Here is a 21,161-nt window from a genome sequence, read left to right as displayed (position 1 = left end):
TTTCCTGAAGTCCACGATCATCTCTTTTGTTTTGTTGATGTTGAGTGTGAGGTTATTTTCCTGACACCACACTCAGGGACTAAACACCTCCCTCTGCAACTGGATCCTGGACTTCCTGACAGGCCAACCCCATGTGGTAAGAGTAGGCAACAACACGTCTGCCACACCATCATTAAGTTTGCTGACGACACAACAGTGGTAGGCCTGATCACCGACAATGATGAGACAGCCTATGGGGAGGAGGTCAGAGAACTGGCAGTGTGGTGCCAGGACAACAACCTCTCCCTCAATGTGAGAAAGACAAAGGAGCGGGGCGAACAGGCCCCCATTAACATCGATGGGGCTGTAGATGAGCGCGTTTCAAGTTACTTGGTGTCCACATCACCAACGAACTGTCATGGTCCAAACACACCAAGACAGTCGTGAAGAGAGCACATCAACACATTTTCTCCCTCAGGAGACTGAAAAAATTTGGCATGGGTCCCCAGATCCTCAAAAGGTTCTATAGCTGCACCATTGAGAGCATTCTGGCCGGTTGCATCACCGCCTGGTATGGCAACTGCTCGGAATCTGACCGTAAGGCGCTACAGAGGGTAGTGCGAACGGCCCAGTACATCACTGGGGCCAAGCTTCCTGCCATCCAGGACCTATATAATAGGCGGGGTCAAAGGAAATCCCATAAAATTGTCAGAGACTCCAGTCACCCAAGTTATAAACTATTTTATCTGCTACCGCACGGCAAGCGGCTCCTCATCAGCTTCTACCTCCAAGCCATAAGACTGCTGAACAATTAATAAAATCGCCACCAGATAATTTACATTGACCCCCTTTTTGTACACTGCTGCTACTCGCTGTTTATTATCTTTGCATAGTCACTTCACCACCACCACCTACATGTACAAATTACCTCAACTAACCTGTACCCCTGCACACTGACTTTTTATTATGACTTTTTATTTTAGTCTACTTGGTAAATATTTTCTTAACTCTTCTTGAACTGCACTGTTGGTTAAGGGCTTGTAAGTAAGCATTTCACGGTAAGATCTACACTTGTTGTATTCGGCGCATGTGACAAATAAAGTTTGATTTGATTTGACTGTCTATGGGACAGCCTAGAGGCCGTGTACGCAAGTCTAGCCTGCTCATTCTGTTTCATGGTCTAGACTACTGCTAGAGTGCAGCAATCCAGGTGCCTTTACTGGCAATCATGGCTAATGGCTCCTCCAGCGAGCTTCGTTTTGGTATCATCACATTACCTATATCAGTGCTGGAGATGCTGCTGTGGGACCAACACTTTACATCAATATGGAATATGGAAGCCCAATATGGAATACCCCCATCCGTCCCATCCATCCCCTGCCATTAAAAGAGTAAGAGAGCCAGAGCAGTTATAGGGACTCGTGTGAGGGAATCAGCTGAATGCTAAGGTTAGACTGCCTGCCAAGGATCTCTACTGATGGTAGGAAACTCTTCATCCCTATCCCGTGCCATTAAGAGCCAGAGAGGTTACAGAGATTCATGTGAGTGCTAAGGTTCGAATAGACTGCCTGCCATGGATCTCTTTCTAGAGGGAATGGATCCGAAGGCAACTATAAGAGGAAACTGTAGACAACAGCTGGCTGAGGAACGTGACTCGTCAGTCCTCCTGTGGAACGAACAAGGGCAATCTGACTCCAACTCTGCTGAGGCTTTCAGTCAGCATGAACTGGGTTACACACTCACACAGATAGACAATATAGAGAAAACCATGAATCATAAATGGAATCATCAATGATTCAACATGTTCCTTCTCTGCATTCACCAGATGAAGTATGGTTAGAATAAATGTTATGGAAGTGTTGGCAAACATTAACAGACAAAGATAGAGAAAAGAGGTGAGGCGTTAAGATGGATGGAGCTTTTACAGGAGGGTGCATCCCAAATGGCACCCTATTCCCTTTATAGTGCACTACTTTTGACCAGGGCCGGTCAAAAGTAGTGCAATATGTAGGGAATAGGGGGCCATTTGGGAGGCAGACAGGGAGAAAATAGACTGGGTGTGGTGACTGTAGAGGAGCCATGGAGGCTGACAGACCATGACCTCATCATTATGTCACACATCCTCTATAGATGGGATGTCATTAGTGCAGTGCATGATGGGAATGAAAACAAGGGTTGCTGCATGAACATAATACTGGAGACAGATGCGATTTAAATAGAGAAATATGGGACTTCAAGTGTGTTTGGTGTTAGAAAGACAAAGACAGAAAGAGAGAGACAGAAAGACAGAGAGAGACAGAAAGAGAGAGAGAGAGACATAGAGAGAGAGATACTGAAGTGTATATTTTCATCAAAATGAAAGCACTATTAACAGAGGAAGAGTTTAGTCATTTCCTGCTGACATGCTATCAGGTCATGGGACGCATTCCAGAGCAGTTGATCCAGCTAGCTCCTATTTGTTTTCATATGAACAACATTAGCCTTATTACATTATTTTTTGTTGCCTCAGCATGTCTTCTCCCTACTGACACAAACCCACACATTCACACACATACACACACACACACCCACACACACACACACAACACAAAGACCAAACTGCAGCAGGAGAGGGGAGGGGGCCATAGACAGTTTAAGGAGGGAACATCTGGAGTGGTGGGGTTCAGTCCTGCAGAATCAGCAACATACATACAGTAAAGCCTCCACACATTCTCATACCACCACTTCCTAGCTCCGCCTGGGAGCCCTCACTCACCGCAGGTGTAAAAAGCTGTGATACATGTGTATACTGTATAATATGCTATGCAAGCACATATGACATAGCTTATCACAGCCCACTTCACATAGCTTATCACAGCCCACTTCACATAGCTTATCACAGCCCACTTCACATAGCTTATCACAGCCCACTTCACAGTCATGACTAATAGAACATGCCATGTGAGAAGCACATCCCTGGACAATGAGAAACCTTGAGAAACAGTCTTAGGTCTCATAAACACAGTCAATATACAGTAGACAACCTGCTTCATAGAGACTAGCTACAGCTGATACTCCCTAAAGTAATGCAATCAACGCTGTTGTGTTTTTGGACTCATTAAGTCGGTCATCCTGTAGAGAACAGAGAGCAGAGCTAGCTAGCTTTTTTTTATTTCACCTTTATTTAACCAGGTAGGCCAGTTGAGAACAAGTTCTTATGTATAACTGCGACCTGGCCAAGATAAAGCAAAGCAGTGCGACACAAACAACACAGAGTTACACTTGGAATAAACAAACGTATAGTCAATAACACAATAGAAAAGTATATATACAGTGTGTGCAAATGAAGTAAGATTAGGGAGGTAAGGCAATAAATAGGCCATAGTGGCGAAATAATTACCATTTAGCAATTTAACACTGGAGTGATAGATGTGCAGAAGATGAATGTGCAGGTAGAGATACTGGGGTGCAAAGGAGCAAAAAAACAAAAACAATATGGGGATGAGGTAGTTGCCTGGGCTATGTATAGGTACAATGATCTGTAAGCTGCTCTGACAGTTGATGATTAAAGTTAGTGAGGGAGATATGAGTCTCCAGGTTCAGTGATTTTTGCAATTCGTTCAGGTCATTGGCAGCAGAGAACTGGAAGGAAAGGCAGCCAAAGGAGGAGTTCGCTTTGGGGGTGACCAGTGAAATATACCTGCTGGAGCACATGTGTGCTGCTATGGTGACCAGTGATTTTATTTATTTTTCCATTATTTTACCAGGTAAGTTGACTGAGAACACATTCTCATTTACAGCAACAACCTGGGGAATAGTTACAGGGGAGAGGAGGGGGATGAATGAGCCAATTGTAAGCTTGGGATGATTAGGTGACCATGATGGTTTGAGGGCCAGATTGGGAATTTAGCCAGGGCAACGGGGTTAACACCCCTACTCTTACAATAAGCACCATGGGATCTTTAATGACCTCAGAGAGTCAGGACACCCGTTTAACATCCCATCCAAAAGACAGCACCCTACACAGGGGAATGTCACTGCCCTGTCACACCAATCACTGCCCTGGGGCATTGTTTCAACCAGTGGAAAGAGTGCCTCCTACTGGCCCTCAAACACCACTTCCAGCAGCATCTGGTCTCCCATCCAGGGACTGACCAGGACCAACCCTGCTTAGCTTCAGAAGCAAGCCAGCAGTGGGATTCAGGGTGGTATGCTGCTGACATGCAATGATAAGGCGGGGCTTTACCTAGCAAAGACTTATAGATGACCTGGAGCCAGTGGGTTTGGCGATGAATATGAAGCGAGGGCTAGCCAACAAACGCATACAGGTCGCAGTGGTGGGTAGTATATGGGGTTTTGGTGACAAAACAGATGGCACTGTGATAGACTGCATCCAATTTGCTGAGTAGAGTGTTGGAGGCTCTTTTGTAAATGACATCGCGAAGTCAAGGATCGGTAGGATAGTCAGTTTTACGAGGGTATGTTTGGCAGCATGAGTGAAGGATGCTTTGTTGCGAACTAGGAAGCTGATTCTAGATTCAATTTTGGATTGGAGATGCTTAATGTGAGTCTGGAAGGAGAGTTTACAGTCTAACCAGACGCCTAGGTATTTGTAGTTGTAGTAATGCTAGACGGGCGGGCAGGTGCAGGCAGCGATCGGTTCAAGAGCATGCATTTAGATTTACTTGCATTTAAGAGCAGTTGGAAGCCATGGAAGGAGAGTTGTATGGCATTGAAGCTCATCTGGAGGTTTGTTAACACAGTGTCCAAAGAAGGGCCAGAAGTATACAGCTAGCAGAGTGACTGTGACTTGGCAGAGTGTGGACGGTGAAAGGTGATGGGACATTTTTCATGGTATCAAGTGAGGCCATATTGGGCCAGGCCAGCAGGGCATGCCAGTCTCACTGCTTAACATGGCTGTCTGTCTGATCACACAGTGTTGTCTCAACCTAACTAGGGACCGAAGTATGATTCAATCAGCACTTTATCAAAGTGTTCCATCTTTTATGCCAAAAAGAGGTGTTATTCAACATAATAAAAACGGCCAAGGTAAGCCTTTTAATGTTAAAACAGACCACTGAGATGTAATATTAAATGTCAGACAGATTCTCAATACTAATTATTTAAATAAGATGAGAGGCCCCTAGTTGAGAATTGACATTCAATCAATTCAAATGAGAAATTCAACTCAACCTCTGTTTAACTGTGTGTGTGTGTGTGTGTGTGTGTGTGTGTGTGTGTGTGTGTGTGTGTGTGTGTGTGTGTGTGTGTGTGTGTGTGTGTGTGTGTGTGTGTGTGTGTGTGTGTGTGACCAGTGGTGTGAAGTACTTAAGTACAAATACTTTAAAGTATTACTTAAGTCGTTTTTTGGGGTATCTGTACATTACTTTACTATTTATATTTTTGACAACTTTTACTTTTATGTACACCCAAAAGTACTCATTACATTTTGAATGCTTAGCAGGACAGAAATTGTCCAATTCACACACCTCTCAAGAGAACATCCCTGGTCATCCCCACTGCCTCTGATCTGGCGGACTCACTAAACACAAATGCTTTGTTTGTAAATGATGTCGGAGTGTTGGAGAGTGACCCTGGCTATCTGTCTGGTTTGCTTAATATAAGTATTTTTTTATTATTCGTACTTCTACTTTTATTTTTGATACTTAAGTATAGTTTAGCAACTATATTTACTTTTGATACTTAAGTATATTTAAAAACAAATACTTTAAGAGTTTTACTCAAGTAGTATTTTACCGGGGGACTTTCACTTTAACTTGAGTCATTTTCTATTAAGGTATATTTCTTTTTACTCAAGTATGATAATTGAGTACTTTTTCCACCACTGTGTGTGACTGTGTGTGTGTGTGTGTATGTGTGTGCTTGCGAACGTGCAAGTGTGTTTAAAACGATAACATTGACAAGACTGTTAGGCACATGAAGATCAGCACACACCTGAGGGGAAGGTGAGACAGGAGTCAACACAACACAGCACAACCCAGCAGAGGCCATATGATTCACTGCAGAGATGACCAGATCTAACAGATACTGTATCTCTTCAAAGGAGGCCACATAAGGCGTCCGGCGAGTGTTTTACTCTTTTCCTGGAACACAGACAGGATGTAACCTTGTTCCTGAGACTGCCAGGGAAAATAAGTACCAGGAAGGAAAGAGACAAAGGCTGTGCATCCCAAATGGCAAGCTATTCCCTATGTAGTTCACTACTTTTGACCAGGGCCCATTGGGCTCTGGTCAAAAGTAGTGCACTATATAGGGAATGGAATAGGGTGCCATTTGGGACGCATGAAAACCACAGTGACACAGGAGGCTAACCTAGCAGTCACAGTTCAATCATTGTAATGGGGGAAGCATCGTGGCATCATTAAGAGACTGAGAAGGGAATCGATCGAACTTATGGAACGGAACGGAAGGATGTTTCAGTAGCTCTCTGTATCAGTGGTGAAGCCTGCTTGCTATTCTGTTGTGATTGAGGAGAGAAGAACATTTTATCAATAGTAAGTGGGGTTTCTTTCAATATCAGGAAGGATCTAAATAAATGTGGGGGAAGAAAAGTAAATTCAAGCGTCAGCGACATGAATTATAAACAAGACAATAGTAAACATTTTGTCCCCCACGAATGATGCAGCGCCCCCCCTTGGGCCAATTGAGATAACACATTTAAGTTAATTACTATAGCTCCCACCTTCGGCCAATCAGTATAATTTTGTAAATGCCGTATATCTATGGCAAGACGCATCATTCAACCAAGTTCCGTAACAATCGGGCCAGTACTGTCTGAGATATCACGTGTGACTAACGGATTAACGGACTGTGACAGATCCTGACACTACACAGCCACAGGTCAAGATAACTATCAAGACAAACGATCCTCTCCCTGTGCTGTCTAGTCCTGATGGGAATAGAGCTGTAGACATACAGTCTGTTAGGCCCATGCCTAACCCTTCAGCTGTGCGCTAATTTTAGTGCCCTGAGTCCTGTGACCAAGAGCGGTGTGTGTGTGTGTGTGTGTGTGTGTGTGTGTGTGTGTGTGTGTGTGTGTGTGTGTGTGTGTGTGTGTGTGTGTGTGTGTGTGTGTGTGTGTGTGTGTGTGTCTGTGTGTCTGTGTGTCTGTGTGTGTGTGTGTGTGTGTGTGTGCTTTAATTCAGACGCAGATAATGGTCTGCGGGTGGATAGCCTAAATCTGGAGTTCATGTGCACACTTCCAAAACACACACATGCCTTACTTCAAAGATAATAGAGGCTGCAGCTACTGGTGACTCCACTGGGGCTGAGGCAACAATACTTCAACAATAACCACCACAGAGAAATGCAACATGGCTACAGAGGAGCGGGACAACAGGAAGAAGTGCTCTGCTTCACAGCTGGATAGCACTTACACAGAGCAACACTACAAAGCTCTAATAAGACTGTGTCGACCATATATGGAATGGGGTAAAAAAGACTTGCGTAGAACTGAAAAAATATGTGTCATATTTCTGTATTTCACTCTTATTTATGCATATATCAGTAGCTGTGTTAAACATGATCGAAAACGGACTGCTTGTTGTAACAAAGACTATTCACGATTAATGCGAGGTCAATAGACACCATCCTACCAGCGTGCACAGCAAGAAATTAAGTACTTAACACATAAGATGGAATAAATTGCATTAAAATTACCTAATTAAAGTGTACTGTAAAACTGTGTGTGCTGCAGAAAAGCATTAGAAGGATAGAAAGTCCTCTGGTTGATGTATAAAAGTTAGTCATGAGGGACTTCAGTAACTAACAGTGTCAACAGGTTCTATATCGCCTTATTACTGTACCTTATTTCCTGGATTCTATATCGCCTTACTTCCTGGATCTACATCTAAAATACAGAATCCAGGTAGAAGAGGATTGGTTATTCCACCAATAGAGTGCCTTTTGGGTAGTGAAATTTGGTAAAACAAAAAAAACTCAATTATTTCACTAAAGTTTTACATTCTGTAATAAAGAGCACATGTTCAACTTCAGAAAATATATCTTTTCTAGATAATGGTAAGATTAAATAAAACTAGGTCAGATTGAAACTGTTGTATCAAAAGTAAAACAGAGGGCCAGAAACACAAGGACAAAATTGGGAATAATGAAACTAACTAAAATATTAAATAACTAGGCCTGCAGCATGCTTGTACAGTAGCTAAAGTTAAATCCTGCAAATGAAACGTTGTACTGTGTATTTAACAGCACTAATTAGTGAGTAATCTGCATAGATAAGCAAGGAACCACAGTTTAAAAGAAAATGAACATGATAAGCATGGAGTAGATCAAATGCATTTCTTGTTAAGCATTGTCTTTCCATCATAATTATTCAAATTGTGACCCCCTTTCTCCTGCTACCTCAGATTACACACACCCTGTTATTAACTCTAAACAAATTCACTTTAAATCAAAATCTATTTCACTTTTCTGTTTAAAAATTGAATTGAACACACACACCCTTTTCTGTTAAAATCAACCAAATGTATGCCTTTTGTAACTTAAATACATAACCAATCAAAAAAGTGTGATCAGGGTAATGACATAAACTCAGCAAAAAAACAAACGTCCCTTTTTCAGGACCCTGTCTTTCAAAGATAATTCATAACAATCCAAATAACTTCACAGATCTTCATTGTAAAGGGTTTAAACACTGTTTCCCATGCTTGTTCAATGAACCATAAACAATTAATGAACATGCACCTGTGGAACGGTCGTTAAGACACTAACAGCTTACAGACAGTAGGCAATTAAGGTCACAGTTATGAAAACGTAGGACACTAAAGAGGCCTTTCTACTGACTCTGAAAAACACCAAAAGAAAGATGCCCAGGGTCCCTGCTCATCTGTGTGAACGTGCCTTAGGCATGCTGCAAGGAGGCATGAGGACTGCAGATGTGGCCAGGGCAATAAATTGCAATGTCCATACTGTGAGACGCCTAAGACAGCGCTACAGGAAGACAGGACGGACAACTGATCATCCTCGTAGTGGCAGACCACGTGTAACAACACCTGCACAGGATTGGTACATCCGAACATCACACCTGCAGGACAGGTACAGGATGGCAACAACAACTGCCTGAGTTACACCAGGAACGCACAATCCCTCCATCAGTGCTCAGACTGTCCGCAATAGGCTGAGAGAGGCTGGACTAAGGGCTTATAGGCCTGTTGTAAGGCAGGTCCTCACCAGACATCACCGGCAACAACGTTGCCTATGGGCACAAACCCACTGCCGCTGGACCAGACAGGACTGGCAAAAAGTGCTCTTCACTGACGAGTTGCGGTTTTGTCTCACCAGGGGTGATGGTTGGATTAGCGTTTATCACAGAAGGAATGAGCGTTACACCGAGGCCTGTACTCTGGAGCGGGATCGATTTGGAGGTGGAGGGTCCGTCATGGTCTGGGGCGATGTGTCACAGCATCATCGGACTGAGCTAGTTGTCTTTGCAGGCAATGTCTACGCTGTGTGTTACAGGGAAGACATCCTTCTCCCTCAGGTGGTACCCTTCCTGCAGGCTCATCCTGACATGACCCTCCACCATGACAATGCCACTAGCCATACTGCTCGTTCTGTGTGTGATTTCCTGCAAGACAGGTATGTCAGTGTTCTGCCATGGCCAGCGAAGAGCCCGGATGTCAATCCCATTGAGCACGTCTGGGACCTGTTGGATCGGAGGGTGAGGGCTAGGGCCATTCCCCCCAGAAATGTCTGGGAACTTGCAGGTGCCTTGGTCGAAGAGTGGGGTAACATCTCACAGCAAGAACTGGCAAATCTGGTGCAGTCCATGACGAGGAGTTGCACTGCAGTACTTAATGCAGCTTGTGGCCACACCAGATACTGACTGTTACTTTTGATTTTGACCCCCCCTTTGTTCAGGGACACATTATTCCATTTCTGTTAGTCACATGTCTGTGGCACTTGTTCAGATTATGTCTCAGGTATTGAATCTTGTTATGTTCATACAAATATTTACACATGTTAAGTTTGCTGAAAATAAACGCAGTTGACAGTGAGAGGACATTTATTTTTTTGCTGAGTTTATATTGTTTCTCCCTTCCTGTACAGTGGAGACACGTGAGAGATTTTAGAATTTCTTTCCACAGTAAAATGAATCTGATTAGAAAATGTGAGAGGACTACAGACATGAGTTAGATTCTCAGTCACACATTCGTCAATAAGGCAATAATAATTGAAAAAGGTCTTAGATTAGTCATCAATGACTTCAGTGTTTTACTATCGCAACGAAGTGGAATGGGAATAGAAACTGAGCAGTCTCTGGATCTAGGATCTACTATACTAAGTTGCATCCCAAAAGGCACTATATTCCTTACATAGTGCACTACTTTGGCCTACGGTGGTCTAGACCAGGGCCCATAGGCCATTTGGGACGTATCCTAAGGCGATGACCTCGTCCGTCTCTATACACTACAGGATGGAGCACTTCCTCTAGTTCCTGTGTGAGTGGTCAGTGGCCCTCATTTATACCAGCTGGATCTGCACACAGTGAGGTAAGGCTCTGTGTGTGTGTGTGTGTGTGTGTGTGTGTGTGTGTGTGTGTGTGTGTGTGTGTGTGTGTGTGTGTGTGTGTGTGTGTGTGTGTGTGTGTGTGTGTGTGTGTGTGTGTGTGTGTGTGTGTGAGGCTGCTCCTGCTCGCTGACGTGGAGTGCTCTGGTTGATCTGCCTAAGTATCACTGCAGACACCTCCCTCCCTTCCTCCAACTCTCACTCCCTTCCTCCGACGCCCATGGCCCAGCTCAAACCCCAATAACACCCCTCGATACCCTCCTAACCCATCACACCCCCTGCTCGAACGCTGCAGATACAGGCCTCTGGAAAAGAATGCCTCACATTCTAACCAGGGCCTTCCACACCCACACCCATCCCAACCCCTACTCTCCTCTCTCCACCCGCATGTACAAACTGAACACACAGTCCAGCTGGCTATAGGGGAGAGACATTAGGAAAAGCTGTCAGAGCTTCAACATGTCTGACTAAGGAGAAATGGGAGACGGTGCTTTCCTCTTTTCTATTCTCACTCAGTCCCCCTTCTATTTCTGACCCTCTTTTTAGCAGAAAATCTTATGAAGTCCAAGGAATAAGTACAGAGTAATCACAGCAGGTTATCCAGGATGTGAGCCTCATTATGTGTGGATTAGTACTGCATTTTAATTAACCACACATGATGACGAAGAAGTAACCTGTTTTTCAACTGTTTTCATGGGAGAGAATGGGGAAACTTCTGTGGAAAGGGATCGTGTTGGGGCCATTATCTACATCTGCGTCCCAAATGGCACTCTATTCCCTATAGTGCACTACTTTTGACCGGGGCACAGAGGGCTCTGATCAAAAGTAGTGCACAATATAGGGGATAGGGTGCCATTTGGGATGAAGTCTACACTTCCAAGCCTACTGTAATCTTGAATGTGGGCCAGGAACATTACATTAGGAAAACTTTGGGGGAGTGGAAGAGAGTCCACGTCAGTCTACGTCCAATGATTACTTCCACAGAAGAAGAAGACTTTTAGCAAAATCTCCAGTTTAAAGCTGATTTGCAACCAAGAAGTTAAACCTAGGGCTGGATTCAATCCGTATTACCGAAGATCAGCGTTGTAGCGCGGGGGGAATTTAAAGGTGCTTTCCGATTGAGCCAACATATGCAGCGTTTACTGTGAATACAGTCTCCACGAACGCGGAAACATTGCCTTTAAATTTCAATCATGCTACAACGCTGATCTTCAGCACTACGGATTGAATCCAGACTCTAGTTCTTCTGAAGTTAAACTTCAAGGATTAATGTTTTAACATTTGAGTAGGTCCCTATATGGCATGAAACACACTTACAAACATTTGCAGTGTACTACCAGCCCTCAGGATGTCAAAGATAATATAAAGAATCACACAAGTTCAAACTCTTTCTGTCTGCATTAAACAAAAATAAATGGGTGCCTCACTTCCTTTTGTAAGCTGCAAACAGAGCTCCTTTGAACATGTTATATCTTGGAGAGGGGCTTGGCTGCCTCGTCAACTACAAAGCCACTAATGTTGCTCTACAACAGGATCTCTGGGGCTTGTCTCTCTGTCTCTGTCTTTGTACCATGGTGGCCCGCTTAGCCCCAGCTGCTTCACACTTCAAGCCAGAGGAGCACTATCCCTGAAGTGTCCAGTCTACACGGCATCATGGTTGCATTCCAAATGCCAACCTATTCCCAAAATAGTGCACTGCTTTTAACCAGAGCCCTATGTGCCCAGGTCAAAAAGTAGTGCACTATGTAGGGAATAGGGTACAATGTGGGATGCATCCCATGTCACTGGTTTCAAGGGGCATGAGAGGTGACAGAGGGTCAATGGGGTAGTCTAACTGCATTAGGCCTCAGCCAGCGCTCTGCTAGCTGTTCTACCAGCCTCACCTCTGTCTGAATGCATCACATTACAACACAAAGATCTGGGATTAGAATCTCTTCTCATAGAACCATGTCAGACCAGGCCAGGCATGTGAGTCTGTAGCAGCAAAACAAACCTTTACAAGGCAGAGTCTGTCTTCAGAAGAGTCAGAGAGAAGGAATGTGTCTGTTTATTTAACATCTCTGCTTGTCCGACACGGACATTCCTGATAACGTCATACCGCCCAATCAACACTGTGTATAAGCTGACAGTGCCGAGCCCACTTCAGTATCGTTGAAAAAAGCTCCAGAACCACCTCACAGTAATGCGCTGGTTGAGGAAAATGGTGGTCCCACCAGATACTGACTGCTTTTCTGATTCACACCCCTACCTTTTGTTTAAGGTATCTGTAACCAAAAGATACATATCTGCATTCCCAGGCATGTGAAATCCATAGATTTGGGCCTAAGGAATTTATTTAAATTGACTGATTTCCATATATGAACTGTAACACTGTAAAATCTTTTATATTGTTGTTCAGTATAATATTACTAGGGTGGCAGGTAGCCTAGCAGGTAAGAGCATTGGGCCAGTAATCGAATCCCCGAGCCGACTAGGTGAAAAATCCGTTGATATGCCTTTGAGCAAGGCTCTTAACCCTATGATATTGTGGCTCTTGCCACTGTAATGTATAGGCCCAAGGTCAAGACAATAAGAAGACACAGTGGCTGAATAAATTCAACCCCACCTTCGTTCATCACAAAACCGGAGAGCAACATCTGTCTGGTGGAGTCCACAAAGCATATTGCATGTAACTAACAGTTACATGACCTACAGCGTGGTCAGTCAAGTTAATATTTCTGACATTTTCAAACTACTAAACAACTATTGATTTAGAACCACAGAGTTACCGCAAGTCAGGAGCTGCCTCCACTATTCCAGCACCATTTCAACTTTAACATTTCAACATCATCAAATCACCTATGATTAGTCTAATACAGTGACAACTAAAAGATAGCAAAAACAATTTAGTCCAATCAACGTAAGCTAAATATGATGTGGCTGTCCATAGTACTGATTTCTGTGTGTGTGTGCGTCAGTAGAATAAACATGTTGTCTCACCCTACTTGTAGAGAAATGCCAATTCCATCCTCCTATCTTTCATGTTGCCCACACAGTCTATGACTCTGTCATACATGTACTGCAGTAGCTACACACTTTTAGTTTTTGTTGTCCTAGGCTACCTGGCTAAAATGTTTGCTCGCTAGCCTAACTTCCTTTCATGGGCAATGATGTGCCAGCTAGTTAATGTTAGCCTCCTACATATAGCTACATATTGAACTTCCATCCGCTCATGCCAGAGGCACAACAATGTATGAATTTATGGTTGGATCAGAATCGCCATTATAATCATTGGCCAGTACAGAGAATTAAGTAAAACCACAAGTCAAAATCCCTATCTCCATCCATGGCTAATTTAGGAATTGGACGATTTTAACAAGCTAGCTAGCCACTGGATGACAATGACAACACAACGTAATGCAACAATGCAAGTTTTTTTCTGTCAAATAATTTGGCTTCTGATGTGATACAGTAGGTGTGACGCCAAATCCAAACTGGCTTCCCTTTACACTTTTTTTTGGTGTGCAAGGACCATTCACAGTTGATCTCAGTCAGTTTAGCTCAACGCTGATTGCCTTTTATTATTTATTTTTTATCAAGGGAGGCCAAAAGCTCACTGGCTTCCCTTGCATTCAATGCTACGGGTGGCAACAATGTCATACTCTTTTTGACCACTGACCAGAAAGCATCAGATAGATATCCTACACATATTAAGACAGAGGGGCGCTGGTTCGTTCGCCTGGCTTTCTCTGGTGAGTTGCATTCAGCCTCTTGCGAATTGAAGGGACATTTATGAAACACAGAGTCGAAAGATACATTTTTTTTTTTTTTCTTGGTCAATTTTTGGGGAAGTGTGGCTTCGCTTGGCATCCATGAATACACGCCTCTGCATTAGATAGAGAGAAAAAAATGGATACGTAGACACACATCACACATGCACACAAGGCGAGGGCTATGACAGCCAGATTGTGTGCTTCTGGAATGATAAAGAGCTGCAGTTGTTCTCTTCTCCCTCCATCAAGTGCCTTGTTCACCAAAAGGAGGGGGAGGGTTACCAGCCTCAGCCTCCAGTGACCAAACCATGCCAACATGGCTGGAGGAGGGGTAGACTAGAGGAATACCGCAGTGGATTACTGTACATCCCAATATGATAGCCTATTGTTTACACCATCAAATCAGATTCATACACAAGTGTTATTATTACAAAGCAGTATGATGACCCAGATAACAGCAGTCACTGCTATAAGCTGGTTTATAACTAGATGGTGTAGTCAGACAAGACTAGACCACAGCATGTGCCAGGTTTGCTGATGGAATATTATTGTGGTTGCTACCATGCTGGTTTGCAATGCAATGGTCATCTATTTTGAGGTATAGGGTTTGACACTGACAGCAACTGGACACTGTAGAGTCAACGCCAGCAGATTTCCAATGTCAGGATAAATTTGATTACTGCCATGTTTGTTGTGCCTGGTGCTGTGGGCCATTTAACCCTTCCTGTGCAGGATTGGTTGGTAATGGAGAAAATAGGACAGGCTGCAGTCTTTTCCAAGCTCTCTGGTCAAGGAAAACTGTCAGAGCTTTTTAAAATATTATTAACCTGCATCTTTCTGGTCATTTAATTGGAATAGCAGTTTGCCAAAAGGCAATAAAAACCCTCATAGGCTCTTTGGGGTAAAGAATGTGATGCGCCAGTCTGGTGATTCCGTTATTAAGAACAGTAGGCTATCAATGACGTTTTTTGCAGTAATGTTTTTGTGAATGGATTTTCAAATAGAACATAAAACAGAACGCTTTGGCAAGCGCATACTGCACAGCCACCCTTATTTCATTATCACGTCGATGAATACCGACACATTCACTCCAAGCCTTCGATCCCACACTGTTAAAATGTTGAATTTGCATTTGATCATAGAGTAACAAGAACATGATTATTCCTCTATCTGTTGCTTATTTCTTATCTTATGTAGGCTATAATAAAATAACTTACATTTCTCTGTTAATGTCAGTTTCTCATCAAAATCGTTCTCAAGATCGTTGTATTCCATTTTTTCCATTCAAGCGATTCGCAGTCCTTTTCCAGTTGCAGTCATTCCTCAAATATATCGAAGGACAGGATAACAAACTCCTGGCACAGTCTGACCACCAATACGCCCTTCGTAAATCCAAAAGGGAACGGAAGGGATAAAAAGATAATAGAATAACTGGACAGAAATCCAGTGAAAAACGGGTGTGAAAAATTACAATGACAACTAGTCGATAAAAGTCTCTGTTATTTCCTCTTGAGGTAGAGAACCTGTCAGATGCTATTCTATTGCAAATTCTAATAGATCAACTAGGAAATCGAGAAGTCCGGGCTGGGCACAGGGACTTGCCCGTAGCAATAGAACTGCTCGACGAATATTTATGAGCTACAGCCGCTGCCTCTCTGTTAGACCGTTAGACTGTTAGACTCTACCATCTGGGCTACCGGGGGTAACCAAAACGCGGTGCGCCTACTCATATAACATATTTAATGGATAACATGCTATCACATCTAGAAATGTTAAACACGTCTAGATCACTTGTTCAACATTTGCATTTGTGTACTATAATGTTTTTTTTTTTTTACGGGGAAAATAGGAGAATATATCGAGTTTTGCGAAAGTTTGACCCCCATGTTAGAAATGGTTATACCCATCAATAGTCTATCCTGAACACTCCAAGCAAGGTGGACTATCTATCCAAGGAGCCCACAGAAATCTGTGCTATGACCATAACACTTAGGCTATTACAACCTTATAAACAGGTAATTAATCAAAGGGGGTAACACGGTCACTTGAACTCATGTAAAATGTGTCATTGCTTTTTGTCTGTCTTTTTTGTATTGCTTCTTTATTCCCTAACTAAGGGGCAAACAGTGAATGGAAACAGCCTGCAACATAGGCTACAGGGGAATGAATGTTTTAATTAAATCAGTCTGTAGTGTGACACAGTGAGAGAATAGTGGTGTTGATTAGGTAATTAATAATTAATATGACCTTCCTTTCACTGTAGGGGACACATTTATCTTGCAGAGGATGGAGTCTGGTGTCTATTCCGATTAGATGAGGCAGGGCGATCATTAAGCCTGCTGGACCGGGCCTGTTACACAAAGCCAATGCGAGTGTTTATTCTATTAGCTTCACTAACTTTTGTGAATAGTTTTATACCTACAATTTAGTGAAATTATATTCTCAGGATATTGTTTTCAAAAACAATGTCCCCATGTGGTTTGGTCAGTCTGTGTGTGGATAATTCATAAAAAAATGTAAAGAGCCGTTTAAAAAATTGCTTTAACCTGATTCTCACCTCCACCCCTTGCCCTTAGGACACTTTTGATTTAAAATCAGATAAATAATACGTGTCAAGATAATGTGCCTCATACAGTATAGTAACCCTCTGAGAATGTTGAAGAAACCAAACACAGATAGGATAGCAAATGCCTATATGACATGTTTTAATATTCTTAGGCTAATGTAAATCATTAACCAGTACAAATTAATGCTATAAACCGCATGGGAAGTACATTTCAAAACCAAATAGAATGATTTACCTTCGCTTCACTTTTCTAAAACATTCAGTATTTCACATCAACACCATGCAGTACATTCTGGTATACTATGCCTGGTATTTTTTTTAATACATTTTTATTTAACTAGGCAAGTCAGTTATGAACAAATTCTTATTTACAATGACAGCCTACCCCGGCCGAACTCAGACGACGTTGGGCCAATTGTGCGCCGCCCTATGGGACTCTCAATCACGGCCGGATGTGATACAGCCTGGATTTGAACCAGGAACTGTAGTGACACCTCTTGCACGGAGATGCAGTGCCTTAGGTCGCTGCACCACTCGGGAGCCTGGTATACTGGGTCTACTGGAGATCAGAGAATCAGGACATTCATGTAACATGATGTCAGGATGCTTTGAAAACGAAAGGCAAAATGCATTTCTAGGTGTTGAGACAAATAAAAAAATGCATGAGCCACTTAGGACAGTAGAAACAGCAATTCAAATATTCCAGAAAGTTTTTACAAGCTTGAGAATCGCAACTGAAGGCTCATCTCCAGTTTGAACGCTAGAATCTTAATGGAGTTATTGCTCTTTTAGTTGATAAATAAAATGTTTTATTCAAGAAAGAGGGATAAATGGCTTATGTTGAATATGTAGCATGCCTGTCGGTGCACCAATGATTATTTAGATTGGCTAAGAAGTGTGACAATAAAGAGATTACAGATATCAGTGTTAAATCATAAATATTTTAAGGGTCAGGCAGGTGTCTCACTACACAGCTAATCACTATACAGTACATGGGGAAAGGGGAATAAACATTTTGATCTCACAATACACACAAATGCAAAACGTTGCACAAACATATCTTCTCTCACAACAAAAGGCTGTATCAAGGGAGGGCTCTTTTGAATGAACACGTTTAAACTTGCTCAAATTTGAGTACAAACTGTAATAAACCTCAGACAGCTCCCATAAAACCTCAGAGGTATGTGTTTCAGTGTCTCTCCCCCATGTGGAACTACAATTACAACACCCGTGGCCTCAGACAAGAGCAGTTAGTTGAGCCAATAGTTTAAATGTCAGGAAATTCTGTCACAGGGAGCTCCATAAGACAAAGCTTCCTAAAGGCTTAACGCAGGGGTGTCAAACTAATTTAGCCCCCCTGGCCGCATTCGGCCTTCAATGAGGTCTGGCTATATTTCCTCGCCATCAAAATTGACCTAAAGTAGTTGCTGTATGAATGTAGGTCCATTATGATTTCTACACAGTTTCGATTTGGTTTTAGTAATTTAAAACTATAGAGTATGTTCCCCCCAACCAATTATATTCTTTTAATATTTTTTAAATTGAATGATTTTAACTTAAATCGGGCCAAATTGGACCCCCTCGCGAGCCGGATCTGGCCTGCGGGCAGCATGTTTGACACCCCTGGTCTAAAGCCTACTCTGAAAGATTTTTATGTTACAGGATGAAACAGTCTTCCTAGCAGTTTCCTAGACCAGTGGAAGACCAGAGGAGTAAAAAAAATATATGTTTATTTCTCAAAACTAAAGGGAGCTCAGACAGAAGCTTTGTTTGGGAGTAAAAGCCATATAAACTGTTGTTTGGTTTTACAAGGAGTGCTTCTGCAGACAGAATATTGAAGTCTGTGTCTGAATATATATGCAGCTGTCAAAGCGTGGGAGTCAACCAAGTCTGCAGTTGCCGTGGTATCAGTAGACGAGAATGCAGAGTGGCCAGGAAAAATCGTCAACTGATAACTCACTAGCAGATGGTCCGCTGGATGCCATATTAAAGTGCTTGCTTTCATCAATATGTATATACAGTACCAGCCAAAAGTTTGGATACACCCACTTATTCAAGGGTTTGTAGAATAATAGTGAAGACATCAAAACTATGAAATAACACATATGGAATCATGTAGTAACAAAAAAAGTGTTAAACAAATCCAAATATATTTTATATTTGAGATTCTTCAAAGTAGCCAAACTTTGCCTTGATGACAGCTTTGCACACTCTTGGCATACACTCAACCAGCTTCATGAGGTAGTAACCTGGAATGTATTTCAAATAACAGATGTGCCTTGTTAAAAGTACACTTGTGGAATTTCTTTTCTTCTTAATGCATTTGAGCCAATCAGTTGTGTTGTGACAAGATACTGGTGGCATACAGAAGATAGGTCTATTTGGTAAAAGACCAAGTCCATATTATGGCAAAAACAGCTCAAATTAGCAAAGACAAACGACAGTCCATCATTACTTTAAGACATGAAGGTCAGTCAATGCGGAAAATTTCAAGAACTTTTAAAGTTTCTTCAAGTGCAGTCGCAAAAACCATCAGGCACTATCATGAGGACCCTGTATATAGCCTCGTTATTGTTATTTTATTGTGTTACATTTAATTATTTTTTGCTTTAGTTTATTTGGTAAATATTTTCTTCTTAACTCTTTCTTGAACTGCACTGTTGATTAAGGGCTTGTAAGTAAGCATTTCACGGTAAGGTCTACACATGTTGTATTCGGCGCATGTGACAAATAAAGTTTGATTTGATTTGAACTCTTCAGAGGAGACAGCGTGAATCAGGCCTTCGTGGTCGAATTGCTGCAAAGAAGCCACTGTTTAAAGACACCAATAAGATGAAGACGCTTGCTTGGGCCAAAAAACACAAGCAATGGACATCAAACGAGTGGAAATCTGTCCTTTGGTCTGATAAATCCAAATTTGAGATTTTTGGTTCCAACCACAGTGTCTTTGTGAGATGCAGAGAAGGTGAACGGATGATGTCCACATGTGTGGTTCCCACTGTGAAGCATGGAGGTGTGATGGTGTGGGGGTGCTTTGCTGGTGACATTATCAGTGATTTATTTAGAATTCGGGGCACATTTAACCAGCATGGCTGCTCCAGCATTCTGCAGCGATACGCAATCCCATCTGGATTATGCTCAGTGGGACTATCATTTGTTTTTCAACAGGACAATGACCAAACACACCTCCAGACGGTGTAAAGGCTATTTCATCAAGAAGGAGAGTGATGGAGTGCTGCATCAGATGACCTGGCCTCCACAATCACCCGACCTCAACCCAATTGAGATGGTTTGAGATGAGTTGGACCACAGGACCACAGGGTGAAGGAAAAGCAGCCAACAAGTGCTCAGCATATGCGGGAACTCCTTCAAGACTGTTGGAAAAGCATTCCAGGTGAAGCTGGTTGAGAGAATGCCAAGAGTGTAAAAAGCTGTCATCAAGGCAAAGGGTGGCTACTTTTCCAGAATCTAAAATCTAAAATATATGTTGATTTGTTTAAAAAGAAATTGGGTACTACATGATTCCATGTGTTATTTCATAGCTTTGATGTCTTTACTATTATTCTACAATGTAGAAAATAGTAAAAATAAAGAAAAACCCTGGAATGAGTAGGTGTGTCCAAACTTTTGACTGGTACTGTATATGTAACCACAATTTTAAAGTTCTGTTGCAGTATGACCCACTGGACACAAACGTCAATTCAGCGTCTATTCCGCGTTGGTTCAACGTAATTTCATTGAAATGATGTGAAAACAATGTTGATTCAACCAGTGTGTGCCCAGTGGGGACTGTGTATAAAATAGAGTTTGACATATTTGTTCAGTGGTCAAGTGTCCTAAGTGTAACTCAATCTGGCAGACAAAACAGGCTGAGATGTAACTCATTATGATGGTCGAAACTGCTTTGGCAGGCAGAACCTGATCTGGGCCACTGATGATGTAAATGCCCTGAAAAATGCACTAGAGGCATAACCACACAGAGATTCCAGACATAATACTGAGAACATGAGACTACTTGTCAAAGGGACTGGCACATGCTAATTTCTCATGTAAACCAACCACAAATGGGGACCACTAACTGATATACAGGAGACAAGGGATAAGTGGGGTATGGGTTGTCGTGCCACTGTGTAATACCATTTCAATGAAGTGAGAGAGGGGATAAGGGAGTGACTGACTGACACAGCCATTTGTATTTTGGTTTAAAAGTCATGCCTGTCTCATGCTCAGGCACATTGTTCACATACAGATCCCCTCCTCAATGTCCCATCCCTCATACAGACCCACTCCTCAATGTCCCATCCCTCATACAGACCCACCCCCAAGTGTCCCACCCC

General features: G+C 42.5%; 1 protein-coding gene across 6 annotated transcripts in view; it reads right to left on the bottom strand.

Moving 5' to 3' along the window:
- The window catches only part of map7d1b (MAP7 domain containing 1b), a 53,315-nt gene extending 37,427 nt beyond the window's left edge, over nt 1-15,888 (bottom strand). For all 6 annotated transcript variants that reach the window (XM_029734970.1, XM_029734971.1, XM_029734973.1 and 3 more), the window contains exon 1: nt 15,476-15,888. In XM_029734970.1, the coding sequence (XP_029590830.1) occupies nt 15,476-15,542 (67 nt within the window). In that variant the 5' untranslated portion in view covers nt 15,543-15,888. The remainder of the gene's footprint in view (nt 1-15,475) is intronic.
- Between the last annotated feature and the right edge of the window lie 5,273 nt (nt 15,889-21,161).

Source organism: Salmo trutta, chromosome 36 (assembly GCF_901001165.1).
Source record: "Salmo trutta chromosome 36, fSalTru1.1, whole genome shotgun sequence".
Classification (NCBI taxonomy): domain Eukaryota; kingdom Metazoa; phylum Chordata; class Actinopteri; order Salmoniformes; family Salmonidae; genus Salmo; species Salmo trutta.
This window is presented reverse-complemented; position numbering and strand designations above follow the sequence as displayed.